Raw genomic sequence first — 21,186 nt, forward strand, 5'->3', positions numbered from 1 at the left:
GGTCAAAAGGTGACCAAGAGGTTGAATAAAGAGTCACACCGAGGTGTGCAAGATCTTGTGACTGTGTCCGGCTGTGTGGTGCGTGAAGAGAACATCATGACGAAGCGAAAGGGAAAGAATAGTCCCAAACAGGACGACAGTTTCCTGCTGTTGGAGCCCTCGGTGACAGAGTCGCGAGGACTTAGCGAATATGTTCTCCCTTGTATTCTTTTTCTTCTGATCGTCGTTGGAGTCTCCTCAGCCGGCTGGTTCTGCAGCCAGCAACAGCAAACCATTGACAGTTTGTCGGAAACCCTCTCCTCAATGCAGCTAAGAATTACCAAGTTTCAGCAACAGCTGGGAATTGATAATGCGCAAGTGAGTTTCAACTGATACATCGTGCAGAGACAAGTTATAATGAATTGTTATGGGTGTTATAGACAAACGGACCGCGTTACGGCTTTTTTTTTTGTAGCGCTGAATATTATATCTCTGCTCTCATTGCTGTAAAATGCATAAAAATGTCACGCCTACGAGTGGTTTATGCGGCTCTGCCAGAAGTATGCCCCGGGCACAGCGGGTTCAAAGGGAGCTTTAAGGGAAATTTTATGTATTATGTGTTGGAATACAAATGGGGATAACAAAAACCTATAAAACTGCGATCTATGAGAGATATTAAGAAAATTATGCCAGGATTTCTGACTGTAGTAGTCGGTTGCACGTGCTCTCCCTAACCTTAAACCAGCGATTGTGTAAATTCTGCAGCCATGCCATTAATAGTAACCCCGTCCCTGGAACGCAGTATCACATTTCTTAAGCAGTCGTTGAATTCAGTCAAAATGCTGTGTCTCCACATCGCCTTTCACTCTGTTTGCTCATTTGCAAAACCAAAAATATGACTTAATTTACAACACCAACCTGGTGAATAAAATTTAATGTTGAACAGATACCATGTGGTTTCCTGACTTTTGATAGCATCAACAAATGGAGCGTTTATTAGATCTTTTTCTAACTGTTCTTTCCTCATCACTTTCTCTAGCTTTCTGGTGCCAAAGGTATTGAGGAGCGTCTGGTGGCCTTGGAGGAGGCCTATGTGCAGGCTCAGAGGCAGGCAGAGGTGGCCATTGCCACCTCAGAACAGGTAAAGGGCACTGACCTTAAAGGTCAGTTCTGGTCCATCCATTCAGAGATGAACACTAAGCTGTCCGAGCTGCAGCAGATCGCCATCTCCACGGCAACCCTACATGATATACTCAAGAACAAAAGCGAGGTGATTGACGCCGTGAGGCAAAGTGTCAGCACCATCCTGACTACTAACTCTGAGCTAGCACTTAGCATCGAGGGTCTCACGAAAACTGTCACAACCACCAAGTCCCAACTTGATGAGCAGATCATGGCTGTTGATGATTTGGCATCGCAGCTGGAAGAACAGGGCATGGAACTGTCTGGTTTGAAAGAATCCTTCATCCATCACCAAGAAACTCTCGCCACAAATACGCAGGAGGTCATGGGTATCAAGTAAGCATCAAGTCATCTCCCTCTTTACCGTGAAGCTAAGAATGAAGAGTACACATCAAAATCACAACTTTTCTAAAATTTTATATATTTATATTTAAAATCATTTTAATAGAAATCTAATTTTGAGGAAGCTATAGCTAAGATATGGCTATAGCTTTAATGCTTCTTGTTTCTTGTGGTGCTTCTTTGTATTATTACTTTGTTAGGGAGCTACTGGAAACTGAGCAGACCATGAGAGCCCAAGCTTTGGAAGACCAGCTTCAGTCTGTTCGCAGGAGTCTTGATGAACATCATGACCATGCCCAGAGTCTTCATTCCCAGCTCGCTGCCCAGCTGGAAGCTGTCCACAGCCAGGTGAAACCAGATCAGCTCCACAGCATCACAATCCACTAGAACTAGACATCAGACCAGTGTCTAAGTATTTAGCAATAATTAGATTAGATCAGATCAGATTGGATTAGATTATGTTAGATTAGATGAGATTAAACTGTACTTTATTAATCCTGCAGCTGGGGGGCGGGTTCAGTTGTTGCAGCGAGAATAGAATGCATCAAAAACAAACTAAGCAAGAAAACATATAACAAAGAACAAAGTGACCATGTGCTCAAGTATGTAATTGATCAAACAATATAAAATACATGTAATCATAAATATATACCAAATGAATCTAAATAAATTAATTATATATATATATATATATAATGTTTATTATGAAAATATATGTGGGAAATATACACCCCTTGTATGAATTTGAAAATATTCATATAAAAATGTTTCATGGCTTTTTTAAGTACTAGCTCAGGGGCAGCATGTACAGTGTGTACCCGCAGAATATTTCTTTACAGTAAGGTCCAAACATTAAGCCAGCTCTTTATCAGTTCAGGGACAAGAGGGGCACACCAATGATTATCTGTGTACATATACCCAATAACTACTTCTAAAATAAATGTTAATCTTTAACTCTCCCAGAGCAAACATTTACATGCTAATAGCTGAAGTATATTTTGTATTTCAGTTGGTGACTAAAAGTCCTCAAGCTGGCACTGAGGAGGAGGATCAGGATCAGGAAGTCACTGTTACAGAGGAGATCCAGTCTCCACCAGAAGAGATAGATGCCTCTTCAGTTGAAACAGAGGAGATGGTGATAGAGACCCAGGAGGTAGAACAGGAGCTTGTGGAGGAAACAGAGATTGGAGAACCAATGGAAGAAGAATTTATAGAGGATGCTTCAGAAAATGTTGAAGAAAATGAGCAGGAGCAGGAGTTTGAGAAGATTACACAAGAACCGGTTGCGGAAGACGTGGAAGAATTTGAAGAACAAGACGTTTTGTGAGCAGAATTACAATTTCAAGTCATTCAGGAAAAGAAGAACAATGATTACTTTGTCATTTCTTTTGGAGATGTACAGCCGCAATAGCACAGAGGTATTGTGGGCTTGAGTTTTGCGCCTGAAGTTTTTTTTTCCTGAAAAACACTTGTTTAAAAAGCATTAAATCCTCAAAATATTCACCACTCACACAGAAAGAGTGGCGAAGCGAGACATGATCACTCTGAGTCTGAGATTTGAGATTTGATATCAACATCCTCCGTCATTTTGCTGCACTTATTTCTGGGGAGCCAACTGTAAATTGGGCCACGAATTTGTTTGTATAGTGGATTTTATGTTGAACATTATTTTCAAATGTGTTAGTTTGAAATATTTGAGAGCTTATGTCTGTGAGGAGAAAAAAGAATGGATCGGATCATTATTGGTCATTTCAATATCAGGCATTATCCCCAAAATCTTACAGAAATTTTATGTGTCAAAATCTGTTTGGGGCTTTTTTTTATTGTATAACCAAATATTTTTTTTATTGTATTACCAGACTTTGACACTCGGTTCCAAATGTTGCAGCATATCTCACTGGACTTTTTAAATAAATTGGTTTATACCTTTTCTACATCCTACGAGTTCGTGCTGTCTCATTAGAATGTACTCTCGTGTCCTTACACAGGACAGCTGTTGTCTTAGTGTTAGAATTTATAGGACCAGAAACTTCTGGTTCACACCCCCGCACATGGACCCACAGGGACACATGTGACTCCTGTGTGTCGTCACTGTTCTGACTGGTAGATTAGTCTGACTCTGGGAAAGATGATACTGGCCATGTCAAAACCACTTTTCTTTGACCTTTTGATGACGCTTCACAGGTGCACTCTTAGAATAGACATAGTATTAGGTACATTTTGTGTGTATTTGATGTTAAACCTAAAATTTTGAGGGATTCATTTGACACAGATTTTTCCGTTCTTAAGTTTCTTTTACATAGCCTCAGCAAGGATGCAGTTGCATGGCTTTATCTAACATTTAATCAGTTTCTTTATAAGCAGCAGCTGTTTAAATTACCGTTCACATACTTAACACTTACCAGTCAGTATGGAGTGTGCCAGACATTATAAAAAATTAACTTAAAGTAATGACTCATTTGAATATTCTCTTTAAGTGACTGTAACCCCTAAAATTGAAATGCTTGTTTAACAGAGAGAGTTTAAACAAAGTTCATATTGTGAATGTGTGTACAGACACAGAACATTCTATGCTCACATGTACAGTATTCATTTACTTGTTAGCTTTGCTTTAATGAAAAGTCTTTCCAAATGGTGTGTTCAGACAGACAGAACAGTCTGTTCACTGACGTGTGATCGAAGTACATTTTGTACAGCACTCCTCCTATAGAGCTATTTGTGTACACAGTCCCTCTTTTAACCTATAGATGGAGCCAAAAGTGCACACCAGATTTGGGGTGGAACATCCCACCTCTCCTGCAATAGAATGTTAGAACTCTCTTGTACATTGCCATTAAAAATCTACGTTCCTGTTAGAATCAATTTTGCCATCATCAAATGACAGTCTAATGCCACATCAATTCGTAATTCAAAAGTTTAGATTTTTTTTTTTGTCTCTGAAAAAACACCAAAAATAGAAGAAGCTAAGGAACAGCAAAACATGATTATCAGCCATTAAAGAAACTACCACTAACCTGAAAGTCAGAAAAATACTTTCAGGGATATCAAATCCCATTTCATCCAGTTGTCATTGAAAAAATGTGTTGTCGTTTTCATTTAATAACTTGGTGGCTTAGTGACTACATTAGTCAATATAGAAGAGAAGGCAGAATTTGGACATGAGCAAGGTGGATCACCCCCGCCCCCCCTACACACACACACACACACGTGCACACATACACATACACACAAAAACATTTTATGTATGTGTGTATGAGAGTTGAAATACTGTAGCTACAAACAAATGGACACTTAATCACGATTGAATTGGATTAGTCTATTGCCATCTTCTGCCATATTTTCCACATGAAACTTCTGAAATTATCATGTATTGGCACAACCCAAAAATGCAGAACAGCTATGTAAATCTGCTTCAAAAATTGAGTATCTAAAGATGGATTATTTTAACACTCTTTCTACTTTGAGTGTAATTAGAGAAAATTCTTGTTGCTTAGCAACAGGATAGTAATTACGAGCCAAATTATAGTGATGGTACTATAACCACACTAAATGGGACATTCATTCTTTTTGACCTATAGTGGGTCAAAAAGAATGTAATTAAATCTACCCCATTTTCCAGAATTAAGTGATTTTGGCGGTGGCAAAGTGAGTTAAAGGTGTGTTAAAGTTTAGAGATTTTGGTTGTTGTTGTTGTTGTTCTTGTTGTTGTTGCTGTTGGAAAAACAATGGCATTGTGCCTTTTGAAAGCCCCAAGAGTGTTCTAGATTTGAAATTGTATAGTCAGTCTTGTCAACTGAGTCAGATATTTAAGATGATAGTCACAGAAGCAGATCTGTCTCTTGGATCAGAGAGCAGACAGCGATGACATCTCTCTGAGACCCCAGTCCCTCTCTGATCAGCCAGTCACATCACATACCACTATACTGAGCTTCAAATGCAGAGGTAAATGCTATCACACCATACCACTCAAATACAGCAAACCTGTACTGCATTTTTCCATGAAAAGCCCTAAATATTTTTCTTCTGTGGTCGAGACTGGAGGCAGACAGAATGGTAGAAAAATATTCACATTAATCAGATTACTCTTTAATCGTTGTTGCATTGCTTATGTTTGTACTGCGAAAACCAGTCCGAAGATATCAAATGTTTTGCAGGAATACAGAAGTTACTTTCGCCACTCCATACTTCAGCCAGTAGATGGCGATAAAGCTTCTTTTGTGGGTCTCTCGTCGTCATAAAATTGCATGGAAGAAGAAGCGTCATCTGGCGTGGGACGGGGAGAGAGGGGATGACCGTCTCTTGTCGCTGTCTCCTCCGTTTTGAAAATTATTAATGACATCAAGAAAATATCCACATTCTGGGGGGGCTTCTGCAACACAGAACAGTACAGGCCTTTTCTTCGTTATTGGGGAATGAACGACGAGAGAATCTCGGGCAGCTGCAAGAGAAACTCTGGGTGTACCAGGTAATGCTATGCTAGCATGAATTTCATAGCAAGCTAGCAAGTCAAATGTGCTGCAGATATTGAACTGTATAATGTTTTTGACGAACCGATCGAATCGGTTTTCATTTCAGTTTAATGGTTAAAATGTGAATATTGCCAAATAAATGCAGACACCATGGACTTGTAGCCTATTTACCTTCACTTTTGCCCATGGCAAACTAAGAGGAACTTATCTACCCTGTTAACCAAGCACTTGTGAAGTAAAGATGAGAACTGTTCGACGTACGTTCCAAAAGTTGATAACAGATTTGTGTTGTGTATAATTCTTCTATCACATGTGGTGCTCTCAGTGATCTAAAAATAGTCATGGCGACATAAATCCAGTGGTTTCCATGTCCTACAAAAGAAACTGCTGTCGAGATAATGAAGGACCCCTGTTTTGTTCTACGATTCTTGTAACAGTGCCAACAATTTAACATCCCATGGGCTAACCATTGCAAAAAGTAAACCTTTCTGAAAGTAACAGCAGATCAGCACACATCCCATCTCTTGGCTCAACACCTTAGAGCGTGAAGATGTGGCGTGAAGATGTGTTAAAGATTGGGGATTTTGTTTTTTCATTTGAAAAAAAAAAAAAAAAAACGTTGAGCCTCATCTGTCTTGTCTCTCTGTTATAGTATTGAGCAAATGCTGGCTGTGAACCCCGGGAAGACGCCCATCAGTCTGCTGCAGGAATATGGAACGCGGATAGGCAAGACCCCGGTGTACGACCTTCTTAAGGCCGAGGGCCAAGCCCACCAACCCAACTTCACCTTCCGCGTGTCCGTGGGAGACATCAGCTGCACCGGCCAGGGTCCCAGCAAAAAGGCTGCCAAGCACAAAGCTGCAGAGGCTGCCCTGAAGATGCTGAAGGGAGGGATGATGGGGGGAATGGGAGGGAATGGAGTTGGAGGAGAGGAACTCGTGGGGATCGACATGCCTCTGGAGGGAGAGTGGTGAGTGATGCGCGACGTGGTCTTTTGAATCGGGTGTTTGATTTAAAGTGGTTGGAAGATTTGTAATATGAAACAGAAGTGAAACTGAGCATAATGATTAGTCTCCAAACACTGTCACATGTGTTTGTTCATTAGACTGGTTAAACAGGGTAATCCCTGTGTGTGGGGTTTCTTACTGGATTTGTTACATGTTTATTTTAAATCACGACAGATAATAAAGATGAGAAGAGATTGTTGCCTGACCTGTTGTATTGACTCTAGTCAGTTTTACTCTGTTTTACTCAGCCCTCAGTCAGAGTTGAAATCCTCCAGTTCCACGCAGCAAGCTGAGTGTAATCCAGTTGGTGCGTTGCAGGTGAGTGACCGACAGGTCCGTGAAAGTGTGTATGTGTGGATGTGACGTCATCTTTGCATGAGTTTGTTGGAGGATTCTCATTCATATTGTTAACTCATTAACATGTGTTGTATACCTTCACTTTATACTTATTGTCACCCTTATTACATATAAAATAAATAGTATATGCATCTTCTTGCTATGTGCTATGACAAGTGCCAATCCCCCAAAAGAAAGATTAAGCTCGGAGCTCAAGGTCCTATCTAGTCTATACAGAATGCTGTTTAGGCCAGGACTAGTCGTAATCTTGATTTGGGAGACCTCTTCAATCCAGATCCCTCTGGACTGATGTTCTAGTTACAGCGGGTTTAAAAACTTGACGTCCTGTCCCAGTTAGAAGGCTGCTAATGGACTGAGGGCCTGTTAATCTCATTCAGTGTAATCCCTGACAGGAATTAGTGGTGCAGAAAGGCTGGCGTTTGCCAGAGTACACCGTGACTCAGGAGTCTGGACCTGCTCATCGCAAAGAGTTCACCATGACCTGCAGAGTGGAACGATTTGTAGAGATTGGTAAATATATGCAGTCACAAGTCAAAATATTACTTGCATCTGTCAGGTTGTATGAGTTAGTCTTTCAGACTTGCATTAAAGATCCTGTCCTAGTCATGGATTAATGTGTGTCCTGATTGGAGATTGAAATTTAATACCAGCTGTGTGTCATTTTCAGAATCAGGCTTGTGTATTAGCTTTGAGTAATTCAAACATCATCATAGTTTCTGTATTTATGTGATAATATTGTGATCTGAGAAGTAATTAAGATTCGTGAACCCTCTCCAGTTGAAAGTGTGTTCCTTTTGTTGCTTAGGTGAGTTTAGTTCAGTTAGAATCTGTCTGTCCTCCTACTTAATGCTACAGGAAGTGGCACTTCGAAGAAACTTGCCAAGCGGAACGCGGCGGCAAAGATGCTCTCCCGTATCCACGACGTGCCGGTCGACCTGCGCAGCAGCCACGAAGCCGAAGCAGAGGACGACACCTTCACCATGGTGGGAGCAAAGTTTCCAGCGGAAAAGGAAAATGAGAACTGTGTGTTAGCTCAGGTCCTCATAACTGGAGCAACATGTAAAAGTTAATAGAATTATATCCTCTGCAAGAGAAAACATACCATTTCCCTGAATGGTGTAGTCAAAAGGAGGGTGTGACGCCCTTTTGTGACGCTTGTGAAGCATCAATTTTCCACGTAGTCCAGGAGTTTATTGGCTTTGGCCGTAGAGCAAGTCAAGCTCACGAGACTGGCTGTGAAGAGAACCAGGGTTTCAGATTGTTCTCTCTCTCTCTCTCTCTCTCTCTCAGCACATGGGGGGCAGGCTAGAAGGAGGAAAGTGTAAAGGCTTTGGCTGTACTTGGGACTCTCTGCGTAACTCTGCTGGGGAAAAAATCCTTCAACTACGTAGTCATCCTCTGGGCCTGCCCGACTCCAACTTCTGTTCCCTTCTTCATGAGCTCTCTGAGGAGCAGCGCTTTGACGTCAGCTACCTGGACCTGGGTAAGATTAAGCCTGACGGCCCCTCTAACACAAACCCCTGAGATAAAGTTCAACACCGTCTAACTCACAAACGCTTACGACTAACTGACTGCCCTTAATCTAAGTTAGACTCTTAAGTAAGCTGCCAAAAAGCAAGTAGAGCAATAACTTTAAAACTTGTCAGGACCACATATTTAGTCTTTCCATTTCAAGGTAAAATAACTTGGCCAGTGACCTAGTTTAAGATTGTTCTACTTAAACTACTTTTAAGGCGCGAGATTGTGGAATGAAAAAGATTTTGTTCTGATTTTGGATTTAAGGGGAATTCCAAGTCAAAATATCGAACCACAGCAGTTACAGTTTTTCTCTGCTGTGCTCTAAGCAATAATCCAAACAAAGATAACCATAAATGAATTACATCACTTTCCCAGAGCGGAGGAGATTGCCACTAAGTAATGTAATGCAGTCATGTTCTCTCCTGTTTGACGACAGCCGTACATGATTTTATTAATGAGTTTCCTCTCTGTCTGCGCTATCTATGTATGCTCCATTTTCATATGTATACAGACATTTTAACCAACACGCTTATCCAGAGCTACAGACAAATTTTCTTTCTGAGAAGTCACATGCCCCTGTACTGATATGAAGGTTCAAAGCCTCTCTCTTTGTGCTACATAATCAGACAGTTGTGAATGGGAAACCTGACCCAGGCTCTATATTACATTGACCACTTTTTCTTTATCCTGTTAAAATCATACTGGGCCCTTTTCTCCCCAGTGACTCATTAGAATACTGATGCCATCTAGTGGTTGATGGAGGCAATGCATGTGAGGTCAGAGAGACTTGATCGTTTCTGGTGTTGCACTGGGGATTAAATAATCTGAGTTTGATGCACTTTTACAGGTTTGTGAAAAGGCAACACTGGTAGAAATTTATGAGAAGAAATGTTGAGAAATGTCAATTAGATTTGAGTTCTTTAATTTGACTACGGAAAACGTGGTGTAAAACAAGTACGTCAGCACTAATCGCTTACTCACTCTTGAGATGTTCTTACCGATATTTTCAGGAAACGTGGCTGGCCTCATTTGATCACAGACAGAGTGTTGTGGAAATGTGGTGACTGCTCTTCTGCACGTCTGCTCTGCATCACAATTTCAATCAAATATTAAATTGCATACCACAAACCATGCTTGACTGGATTCCACAGAGCTCATCGAAACAATAATTTTTAGGCTGCAGCCCAGCTAAAGAATGTCTCACTGTGATGTTTTCCCACCCTAGTTCACGTACGGCTTGAAAGAGCTAGGTAATGAGGTATCTGACTACTGTTATCTCCATGCCAAAAGTCCTTTGCTTTGAGGTTTCGTCTCCAAACAAATGCAGTTTCGAGCTCCATTGTTTGTTTTTACTCTGTGCAAGTCGCTTTAAACGATTGTTTATGAGTTTTTCTGAACTGACATCTCCTTCTCTGTTGGTGTGTGTGTGTGTGTGTGTGTGTGTGTGAATGCGTGTGCATTTGTGCATGTGCACATTTCGCCGTTCCCAGAGGAGCGCAGTCTGAGTGGTCTGTGCCAGTGTCTGGTGGAGCTGTCCACTCAGCCCATCACCGTGTGCCACGGCTTTGCCCAGAGCCAGGATGCCGCACGTGCCAGCGCCGCCCACAATGCCCTGCAGTACCTCAAAATCATGGCAGGTGGCAAATGACCAATCAGAACACCCCCCCCCTTCTCAACCTCTCCTCTCCCCTCCATTTCTCCTCTGGCGTGAAAGGAAGAGGTTCGGGATGAAGGAAACACAGGTGACGTCGTCCCCCTCACAGGTCTAAGTCCTCGTGCTCTTGGTTCTGTTAAGTGAGCATTCATTGGTTGCTAGGTGCACACTCACACTGCTCTGTGCTTGTATTTCACTCATCTCCATTGCCCTGGACACTCCCTATAGGAAGATGAACTGAACAAATCTTTGAAATTGGTCCCCCCCCAAAAAAAGACAAGGTGAGACCAGACAGCATAATGCTTCTTCCCTGTGGGAAAAGAGCTCTGAATGGTAGTGAGGTTAAACTAAAGTCCCATTGGCCCTCTAGCCTCCTTATAGAAAAAAACCCCACAGAGTTGTGGGAAAGTTGTGGGTTTTTTTGTGTTGGTTTGTTTTTAAATAGGGGCCTCAGAAAACAACCTAATAATTTGTCTTAAATGTTGTTTGTGCCACCTGAGATATTTGAATGATGAATTAAAGTGACTTTTTTTTTTCTTGTAATAATCGTAAGACTGGTCATTGTTATTCAGGTCAAATGAGTAACGAGTCATTACCTATTGTCCTCCATATGGTTTAATAAGATTGTAAGAGTAACTGTTTTGTATGTTTTATTGTCAGAATTTTTCCACATACAAAGTGTTTTATGATCCGTTCACTGAATTCCCTTTTAAATTATACTGGGTGTGTTTTCATGCAACAGTAGGATTTTTAGTACACCCAAAATATTTGGTTTAGTTTGGTATTTTCTGGTTTATTGTGTATGTGGTTTAGTGTCTCATTTGCTGGTCTCTTGAACAATTTTTGAATTAATCTTGATGAACTCTTAAATGATTATCACTGTCTCCTCTTTGGGAATGCAGAGGAACTTTACTGTTTTGTTTTGCTCATTTTTTTTTTCTTTTTCCCATGTGTTGCTTGATTTTTGTGTCAAAAGTCTGGGCCAAAAAGGTAGCTGTAATGTGAACAATCACGCTGCTGCTCTCTAGAATTTTCCACTAATCTACCATTAACAACGATTGGCCATTTACATCTTTCTGTGAACTTGCCCTTAAAGAAAATACTCAAATAATGGAGAGTAAATCTCTCTCTCCCGCCCCCTTGCTATAGAATCTGAGGGCAAATCAAGAGGTCCTCAGCTAATACAGCAATATTGTTATAGAAATCTTCCATTAAGTGCTGTCTGAGATTTTTTTTTTTATATATAATGAAAAACCAATTTGAAATGAAACCAGCTGGACTCTAGTGACAGTGTAGTCTTCATTATCGTACCTCACTGGGCCAGAAACGACAGTGTTGCCAACTCCTCTCAGGTTTCATTTTAAATTCTTACAGGAAAGACTGTGTCAACTTTATCTACCTCTGTACCAGCCCACGGTTTTATCACAACCCTTCTTTTCCTTCCCTTTATTGACTCAGTACACTAATTCATAATTAGTGATAACTATGTATTTGGCATAGATTTTAAATGAAGCACCTAATCTGAGATGAGAAACTGAAAGCTTTTCTCTTTGCTGCAATGGCTGAATCTGGTACATGAATTTGATTGTGTTTGGTCAATTACTGTGGTTGAAAGAATGTCCGTGTAACCAAATGATAAGCAAACAGACAGAGTCTCGTCTCAAATAGCAATGTTCAGTTGCAGTTTTGTTCTTTGACCAAGCAGAAACTACAAGAATGATTCCGTTGTCTTGTTTCCTGCATTGCACTAAGTCATGAATTGTATCTCTTTTTTTTTTTTTTTTTTTAATTTAATAAAATATTGTCATTTGTCATATGTATCCACCATTTGATGTTACCGATCCTGCTATGTTGAAATAAATTAGAAATTTTATTGATCTTATCAATAAATAATGCCAGCTTTTGCAAAAGCACATTCACAGAGAGAGCCTGACAAAGTGCCTCACAGTAAAAAGGCAGTGAGAGAAATATTCCGTGGTACAATATGTACAATAATCATCACATATTTCACCTCTTTGCAAACCCAGCAACAATGTTTCTCAGACAGTAACAGTGTCCAGAGGATTATGCCTCTCCTCTCTGAGCTGTGAGGACTGGTTCATGTCTATAATGATCCGTTCCGTTTCATACAAAACTTTCAAACTCTAAATTAGAAGGATGAGGCCCATTCTTTTAGACCCATTCTTGTATCCTTCATGTATCTACCCATTCGGTTTAGATGACACTGATCCAGTGTTTGTCTGTTTTTAAGTACAACAACTGAAAATAAGGCAGTTTCAAGTTCCAAATAATAACAAAATTTGAACTAGAGAGCAACCTTAAAAGCATTTCACATTGTACGAGAGGGAGAATGACATCTTTCATTCCTTAATCAACTTCCCTATGAATCGGGTTGTTTGAAACCAAACCTTGATTCTACGTCTGCATTAAAAATAAAGCATAAAAAATGGGGAAACGAAACCAGTTTATATTTATACATTCATTCTAATGACCTGAGAGAGTTCTTTTGTCTCAGAACTCTTATCAGGAAGCATAGACCAGCTTTGTGAGAGACAGCTGCTCATTAGAAGTACAAGGGGATGTTTGTGCGAAAAGCAATGTGATGTAGAGGGCATGCATACAGCTGATGGCAGAACTAAGAGGTATTTGCTGAACTGTGACGCCAGCAGGGGTTTTTTTTGGCTTCTCAGCTGTTACTGGGTTTCTCAGCGATGGGTAGGGAGAGGTGCACATCCTCTTCTGCATAACCACTGCTGTCTGACTGAAAGCTATCCCCTCTCAAAGGCAGACCTGACGGAGAGAAAGAGAGAGGGAGAGAGAAGGAAGGAGAAAGTAAATGACTGAAGGAAAAAAAAGAAAGAGAAAGATGGCTAGATAATAACTTCATGACTCGTGTTTTTTTTCCCCCCTCTTCGGTTTGTGGTGAAACAGTTCCTCTTGATGTTTCTTAGAATAGCATTGTTTTATCAAAGATTTTCTGCACTTTCTTTTTCAACACTTCCTGTTTGCAGGCTTCTCTTCTTACATGAGTCTTTCACGATCACAAGAGTGATGGTGCTGATAGTGGCTGATTCTCACTTAATTAATGTGTTAGTGACCGTTTGGCCCCAACACCTCCCTGTCTGAACACACACTCGCATGGGGGACCGCTGGTATCTTTTGGTAACCACGATGATCAAAAACGGGTTTGACGTACCTTTGTGTTGACTCGTCACTTCCACAGTCAGTGTAGCAGTGCTTTTCAGCTCTGGCGAAACTACATCTTCCTCCCCCGCACTCTGCACCTGATAAAACAAACGAAAAAAAAACAGCACGCTGGTAACTCTCATTCGCTACAGTGCCTCTACAAAAAATGGTAAACTAGTGCAATCTACACACCATGTGAAGATACTGCACATGATGCATGATCTTCTGTAGCACCATATGTCACAGTGTATTAATTTACACAGTCTACTGTTATATACACAGAGAACATCACTACACTGACTTACTGTAATCTAAATAGTGTTATCAGAGAAGAAAGGCAGAGAAAAGCACTTGATTTAGAAGTTCTGTATTAGCACTCGCTGACACTGTGTGAGTGTGAGTCATTCTCTGCTGGGAAGAGTGGAGGTGGAGTGGTTTGTTTAAAAAATGTGTTATGTAAAAAAAAAAAAAAAATACTTCAGTGGAAGACACCAGGAGAGATCTGCACTGCATAGCCCTTATCTCGAGAGGTAACGTGAATACTTATGATAGACAAATAGATCTGTGAGTCACAGCTGCAGAAAATGACAGACCTCTTCTAACTCAAAGGAGTTGACCTGTTTCGTGTCATGGCCAGCATGGCCAAGGGCGGGTGCTTTGACAGGACTCAGATATCTCTGGTTTCCCTTTTTGCAAAAACTTGGCAGAGGCCGGACAAGTTTGTCGTCATTGGTGTTGGAGGATGAAGTGTCCTCAAGTGCATCTCTGTGGATGGAGGTAACGTCTCCATCCAAGCCGGTTACAGTGATCCGCAGGGCAGCCTGGTTCAGATAAACCTGTGGGGCATCTTTATCCAGATGGTCCTCTCTGTCCTCTGCTTTAGTACTGAGATCTGCGTGAGACTGATTCTCCTTTGAATCAGATTGGCTAATGGATGAAGTCAGATCATTGCTCTGGTCTCTCTCGATCAAAGCCCCGGCAGCCCTGCAGTCTGTCTGTGGAGAACGGTAGGGTGCTTGGCGCACACACTCCACTATCTGGGGACAGATGACATCATGGGTAATCTTAGGAATTGGCCCTGTGGTACCATGAGGGTTGTCTGACTGAGAAGCCTGTGAAAAGGGATCTGCGGACTGTTCCGGTATAGCCATGTTGCCAAGTGAGTTCTGAGGACATTTCAAGTCAAGTGATTCATGACTGGACGTGAACAAGCCTGTCCTAGCTTTCAGACGTTCTCTCTGCCCAGATAGCGAAGCCCTCAGGCGTTGGATCCTCTCCATGTCTGTGAGACTAAACCTATCTGGATCACTCCTGTCCTTCCTGACTTCAACCTCTCGCTCTACCTCTCTCTGTCTTTCTGTAACCTTGTCCGTTCTGCTCTTCCCGTCCATGTTAAGGATCTCTGTTTTTTCTCGTTGGTTGTCCAGTACAATGCCCACCACGTCTGGCAAGCTGTTCCTCTTCCGTGGGGATTGGCTCGGAGATACAGAGTCGGAACCCCGGGATCCTGTGTACAGACACATTTTAGACACCGTGTCCTTCAGCCTCTCCACTGGCGAGCGAGGTTCGCTGCGTACACTGCCGAAAAAGCGTGGCCCAATGGTGCGCTCCACAGTGGGCGAGGAGAAGCTGAACTCGGGTGGGGCAAGCTTCTGCAGCGGTGTGCGAGAGACATGAGAATAGAGGGAATAGAAGGCATTGGCCATGGCTGTCAGCACCTCCACCTGCCGGAAACGACCTGCACAGAGAGAAGATGCAATACAGTTTCCTGATATTGACAATAAATACTGTATAGAGTTGACATCAACCAGAGTCTTGTTTACGGCAATACAGAGATTCCAAATGTAACAAAGGTGGACAAAAATGTCTCTGACTATGTCACTAATACAACTCTCCGGCAATGATTTTTGTCCAAATTTAATAATTTTGTCCTCGCTTTTTCAGCATTATTCCATGTTCTTACTAGCAAGGGACAGGCTGGGGTCCTCCTGACGTATCCGGGTGAGCTGGGACTCGAGGAACAGGCGAAAATTGATTCCTTTGAGTTGGGAGGGGAACGTGAAGAACCGAGCTGGGATACGAGCTGTAACCTGTGGCTCCTCACAACCAAAACCCAACTGATACAGGGTCTCCTCGGGATCCTCAGTACACATCCGCAGAACCTCTGACACACTAGAGAGACAGGGACAGGGACAGGCACCCATAGTAAGAGGTGGAGATAGAGACAGAAGGAAAGTGACAAAAAGACAAGAGGAGAAGTAAAGAGTATGAAAGAGAGAACCAAACAGAACAAATAAAGACATGAAAGGGAAAACCATGACATGTTGCATTTGTAAACGAAACAAGAGCACAAAAGAATTCGTCGGTAGGAGCTAAGCTCAAAGCTTAAGTGTGCTTTGTGTGTTTGGGATTGTTTGGCCAAAGCATTGTTGCTCAGGTAATCCTTTTACCTTGAGGCGGTCTTACTGGTGGCTGTGGACATAGCACTGGATGCCATGCTGTGACCCATGCTGTAGAAAGGCAGATTGAGCCTCTGCTGAGGAGTGCTGTTGATACATAAACAGGAGATATTAGTTAGGGGTGAAGATGGGATATACGTATATGAAGAAAACAGATTTGCGTGACACAGATCTGAGAAAGGGAGAGAGAGAGGGAGGGAGAGAGGGAGGGAGAGAGTGGAGCAGGGCACTGGACACATACCTCGTCGTAAAATTTTTCCGCCGTGATTTGGGTGGTGGCATAAGCAACGTACAGTGTCTGTAGTGATGTATGAACCAGCACAAAAAAAAAAAAGAATGAAGGAGTTCAGTAAGTTAGGGGTTTTTTTCGATATAAACTCCCACAACAATAGCTAGAAAAGTGAATACATGTCTTTCTTACCCCATCTCTGTTCTGCCTGGTTCAACATCTAGTGCTGTCGCTGTTGAAGAGATAAGAAGATTAACAATTTCAGTAAGAGTGGTGGAGGTGAGCCAGTTTCTGGCAATAAACAGTGCCTTTGTGTGTCCACGTCACAAAGTTTTGTTCCTGGATACGTGGATTTGGTTAGACTGCTGCACTGACCTTTCAAACATTACAGCTGATGGCCTGTTCTTCTTCCCACTACCCTCAGACACAAAAAAAACCCCAACCTCACTTTGTCTATAGCCATCTCTGTCAGACTAATGCTCGCAGCATCTGAGAGACATGCAGGGTGTCAATAAAGGAAGAAGTGCAGGCATCTGATGTCACAATGAATCCATTGTTTTCAGATGCAGAGTAAATTCAGGGCTCTGATATCAAATTAGCCAATCAGGCATTGTGCAAACATGCTGAGGCTCATTGGCTATGGAAATGTAAATCAAACATATGAGACAGATGATCCATATCGTATGTAAAGAAAGGGGAGGTGGAGGAAATGCGAGAGAGCACGTGGATTCAAACTGTAACTATACAACTATAACAAAATGGAATGCCCTGACATTCAACATTCAAATAACTCCATTCAAACAATTCCACTGCAAAAAATGTAATTCCAGAACAAAACAGTCAGACACACACGTCATAAGAACTGAATAAAATGGAAGCAAAAATAAACAGAAGTTTAGACAAAATGGAAAAGTAAAGAAAATCTTCACTAGTGTATTTTATTTACTCTTTTCTGTTCTTAAATGGTTTAAACAACGTCTATTGTAAACACTCACCTTCAGCTCCAAGACTCAGATCATCCTCAAAGCTGTTACAAGTCTTCAGTAAAGACTCTACAAAAGGAGACACGTTTCACATCTGACATTTAATTTTTTTAACATGCAATCAATAACTACTCAAACTTTGGTAAAAAGCTCTGTGTGATCAAGTCATTTCATATAGGGAAAAGACAAGCCACTGTTTATCTCACTGACTGAGTGACAGGTTCAGAGCGATAATGTAACATAAAATGAACTATGTCAAAGGTCTGTCCTTCAGCTGATATGTAGTTAGTTAGTTACTTAACAGATGGAGAGCATGTTTTGTTTTTGTTTTCATCTCAAACCTACCGATGGATGGATGGCTGAGATTCTCTGGACCAGCCTCTGATCTGAGAATGAGTCATACATGTGTGAGAGAAGGGGAAAAAAGCAAAAGCAAATACAAAACCCTGCACAACAACCTTTTTGATCAGATCTAAGAAAGCATGTGTCTGTGGGCGAGCTGCAGGCATGCAGCAGGAATCCACGTTAAAAACATACACATACCACAAGACAACTCATGTATCACATCACAGCCTTTGAACAACAAAGCCAAAAATAGCCAAAAATATGTCAGTAAAACATTCATGCAGGTGACTTCTTCTCTTTACTCTGTGTTAATTGTTATGGGCTAGTAATCTTTTCCTGAGGGAAACAAAATTTGAGTTATCTGCGTTCATCTTTTCTTTCTATTTAAAAGCAAGGCTTAATGATTTAAAGCATCGTGAGTTCCCTACACTTTCAAAGGTTTCAGGCCTCTGACTATAACAACAAAGTGAGCATGAGATTGACAGTAGTATCCTCCACAACACAGAACTGCAGGATTAGATCAAAGCTTTGAGCCATGCATCGTTCACTTTACCGCTGACCGATCGATTTAAATCTACCAAACTCTGATTCAGCTCTCGATGCTGAATCACTGTAGCTCAAGCATTTGCCTGTCACCTTGACAACCTTGCTCTGCCACTGTTGGACAGAATGTAGAATGTGCCATGTGCACTGACATGACATTGACGCGGACGGACATGTGTCCACAAACCCACACTTACCCGCAGCCTAAGAGCCAAGTCTCAATCTTTCCTGTAGAGCATCCTGTGGAAACTATAACACACACAACAGATAGTGTCAATGTGTGTGTGTGTGTGTGTGTGTGTGTGTGTTTGCATGCGTGAGCGTGTTTGTTTCTGTGTGTGTGTATGGGTGTATTTGCACTGACAAGTAGTGAATAGAACTGTTGCTTTTAGTTTTAGCACCTACTTGTGCTAATAGCAACTTTTCTATTAGCTCTCGGCCTGAACTGTGGCTGTTTCTTCGCAGTGAAACACTTCTGTTTCACTGTGGGGCTGTATTCTTGCCAGTTAGCCTCACTCCATACAAGCAGAAGTCACAGAAATCATCATGGCTGTTAACTTTTACTTATGGACATTCACACAATATTTTTCAGCTTACAGTGCTTTACTCTGTCCCACTCCTGACATTTTATTAGACAGTGGATCATCCAGTCCTTTTTTATGTTTAGCATTTCGTTTCTAACACAAATAAAAGACACAATGTTGCCCCTTGTGGAATTAACTTGTCAGGAAGCTTTCTCTGTGTTTTATTCACAGGCTTAAATTAAAAACCAAAAGGTGAATAGCTATAACCGAGAGTCCCTAACCCGAACTTGCCACTAACCATCCAAGAAGACATCGTCCTGAAGAGACAGGTGCGGGTCTGCGGACCCCGGACAAGCGTTTCCGCTCTCGGGGTCCTCAAGGGTTTGCCAGCGCCGGCTGCTGTGTGCCCACGCCTGACGTCTATCAGTCGAAGAAGGGCTTTCCATCATAGTATACCTGGGGGGGTAAGGTAATAATTCTTCAGAAATTACAAGTCCTCGAGGTGGAACTGTCTTCGAATAATGTCAGTCATCATAACTACGTTGATACAGAATGCAGCCAAATAAAGTGATAAAGACTTTGAAAGATTTAGGCCCATCACATGAACCTCACAGAGCATATGAATGAGAGTTGAGTCTATTTAAATGTTTTGCATTTGTTAGAATCAGGATGCGATTGATCGCGCCGCTTGTTCCTTTGTGGATGTATTTAAAGTGGAAATTTCGACGTTACAAGCAGCTGACAACCATGTTCCATCGTCCGATTTCGAATCAAATATACTCTGTATCCGACTTTGTTTCGTATGATGAAACGATTCATGTGTGATTAGGTGAGGTTAGGTTACGGAGCTTAAACGCGTTAATATTCTTCTTATTGCGGTCGCCACAGAACGCCTCGCAGACTTTAAACTGAATAAACAAGGTGCATTTAATGTTTTATAATGCAGAAGTAGAAATTTAAGGTGCCATGGAAAATAACATCGATACAGTGGCTGCGAGCAACTCCTTCGATGCGAGCTGCAGATTTCCACTACGCATCACACATACCTTCTCAGGCGCCCGGTGTTTTCAACTCACTCTCGAACAGGAGCTACAGAATTCAACCATTTATTGTGCTGTATCCTGTGCATGGTGACATATTCCAGTATCTTCTGCCGTACTTCTAAATATAAAACCTGAAACATTCCCATTTTAGCCCATTGTTACCCCGCCAACGCAAACTTTCGCGCTCTGGCTTCTGACAGCTTTGGGCTATGACGCGCTGATAACTGAAGGAAGCCGTAAAAGGAAGTAAACTACTGTTGCTGTATTGAAACGAAACCTGTTAGCAGTTCGTTGCGCAATATCCTGGGGATCAAGAAATTCTCATCATAGTAAGATAATGAAAATTGTAATCAGAACTTTGTTTAAATATAGAGATATAAAAATATCCTGCTGTCTGCGCATGAGTGTATCGTACGGACTTTCATTGGATGCAGTTTATTCTGACAAATCAAAGATAATTCTTTTTTTTTATTATTACTATTAAACAGCCTCAATATCAATGTAGTCGATATTGCCTTGGTAACCAGGTAAATAGCAGCAGGTGGCAGTGTGTGTATTCCTCGCATCAGTAAACCTGCGCTCATAGAAGAAAGGGTAGAGGCTGCTCGTTCGTTTACGTTCACACTCGTGTTAGTTGAAAATTAATCACTCTTTAATCAGCGTTCAAGGTGTGCTGCCGAAAGTACATTTACAGAGCTATATAAGGGCAGTTTTAATGACGGGCAGATCATCTACCCATTAGACTGCCAATGCGTTATCGGCTGGAAGATGTGCTTAGTTTCTGAATCAGTGCTTTTCAAACGCGTGTTTTTCTTCTGTTTTCACCAGCGGTGGAGGACATTTTCACTGCTCTGACAGTCTAACTGGAATCCAGAGATAAGCATGGCAGTCATTAAATTGATTTAAAGTTTTTATCCAAACAAATGAAGACAACTTTCATTGTTTGTTCTTATAAAATAAATCCAATCCATTTATTCTGTGAAATGTAACAGATAAGGCTTTACAAGAAGGCTGCCCCATGTTTTCTCCTCAGTTTTTTTTCTTTTTCTTTTTCTTCCAAAGTCATCAAATCAATACAGATCTGTACTTATATCACATTTATCACTTACTGTGAGGGTGGATATTAAAGCTGACTGAACTCCATGTTTCACTGAAACGAATCACAAAATTTACATGCTGGAGATTGATTCGAGAAGGTGCACAGATGATGCGTGCATACTTGCTTGAGAGTAACATAACAATAGACAAAGTCTTGCAATTCGTCAAGCGCGCAAGTTTTTTTTCACATCTGGAAATAGCCTCCTGTGACACCGTTTTTCCTCTCACCGTTTCTTTTCTGCCACTAGATGTCAGGCAAAACAAGTAT

The 21,186-nt window shown here is 41.4% G+C and overlaps 2 protein-coding genes across 3 annotated transcripts; both read left to right on the forward strand.

Annotated features, from left to right (window-relative positions):
• Positions 1-96: 96 nt before the first annotated feature.
• Positions 97-2,830, forward strand: LOC115815258 (FK506-binding protein 5). The gene is made up of 4 exons (XM_030778214.1): positions 97-357; positions 1,019-1,497; positions 1,704-1,851; positions 2,513-2,830. The coding sequence occupies exons 1-4, from the start codon at positions 97-99 to the stop codon at positions 2,828-2,830; spliced, it is 1,206 nt and encodes a 401-aa protein (XP_030634074.1).
• Positions 2,831-5,807: 2,977 nt separating this feature from the next.
• On the forward strand, positions 5,808-10,907 carry tarbp2 (TAR (HIV) RNA binding protein 2). 2 transcript variants are annotated; one of them, XM_030777155.1, is made up of 7 exons: positions 5,808-5,968; positions 6,625-6,942; positions 7,228-7,297; positions 7,729-7,846; positions 8,192-8,319; positions 8,627-8,819; positions 10,345-10,907. In XM_030777155.1, exons 1-7 carry the CDS (start codon positions 5,916-5,918, stop codon positions 10,500-10,502), a joined length of 1,038 nt encoding a protein of 345 aa, XP_030633015.1. In that variant the 5' UTR covers positions 5,808-5,915; the 3' UTR covers positions 10,503-10,907. The 2 variants fall into 2 exon arrangements, with proteins under 2 accessions (XP_030633015.1, XP_030633014.1); XM_030777154.1 differs by having other exon boundaries at positions 6,625-6,939; positions 7,171-7,297.
• Positions 10,908-21,186: the final 10,279 nt, after the last annotated feature.

The sequence above is a fragment of the Chanos chanos genome, chromosome 6 (assembly GCF_902362185.1).
Source record: "Chanos chanos chromosome 6, fChaCha1.1, whole genome shotgun sequence".
NCBI lineage: Eukaryota > Metazoa > Chordata > Actinopteri > Gonorynchiformes > Chanidae > Chanos > Chanos chanos.

Bases quoted from the DNA above. Each gene is read 5' to 3' on its own strand.
- LOC115815258 (XM_030778214.1), top strand. From the start codon at position 97: ATGACGAAGCGAAAGGGAAAGAATAGTCCCAAACAGGACGACAGTTTC. The intron at 358-1,018 runs GTGAGTTTCAAC...CACTTTCTCTAG, and splicing joins TGGGAATTGATAATGCGCAA to CTTTCTGGTGCCAAAGGTAT. The intron at 1,498-1,703 runs GTAAGCATCAAG...TTACTTTGTTAG, and splicing joins CAGGAGGTCATGGGTATCAA to GGAGCTACTGGAAACTGAGC.
- tarbp2 (XM_030777154.1), top strand. From the start codon at position 5,916: ATGAACGACGAGAGAATCTCGGGCAGCTGCAAGAGAAACTCTGGGTGT. The intron at 7,298-7,728 runs GTGAGTGACCGA...AATCCCTGACAG, and splicing joins ATCCAGTTGGTGCGTTGCAG to GAATTAGTGGTGCAGAAAGG. The intron at 8,320-8,626 runs GTGGGAGCAAAG...TCTCTCTCTCAG, and splicing joins AGGACGACACCTTCACCATG to CACATGGGGGGCAGGCTAGA.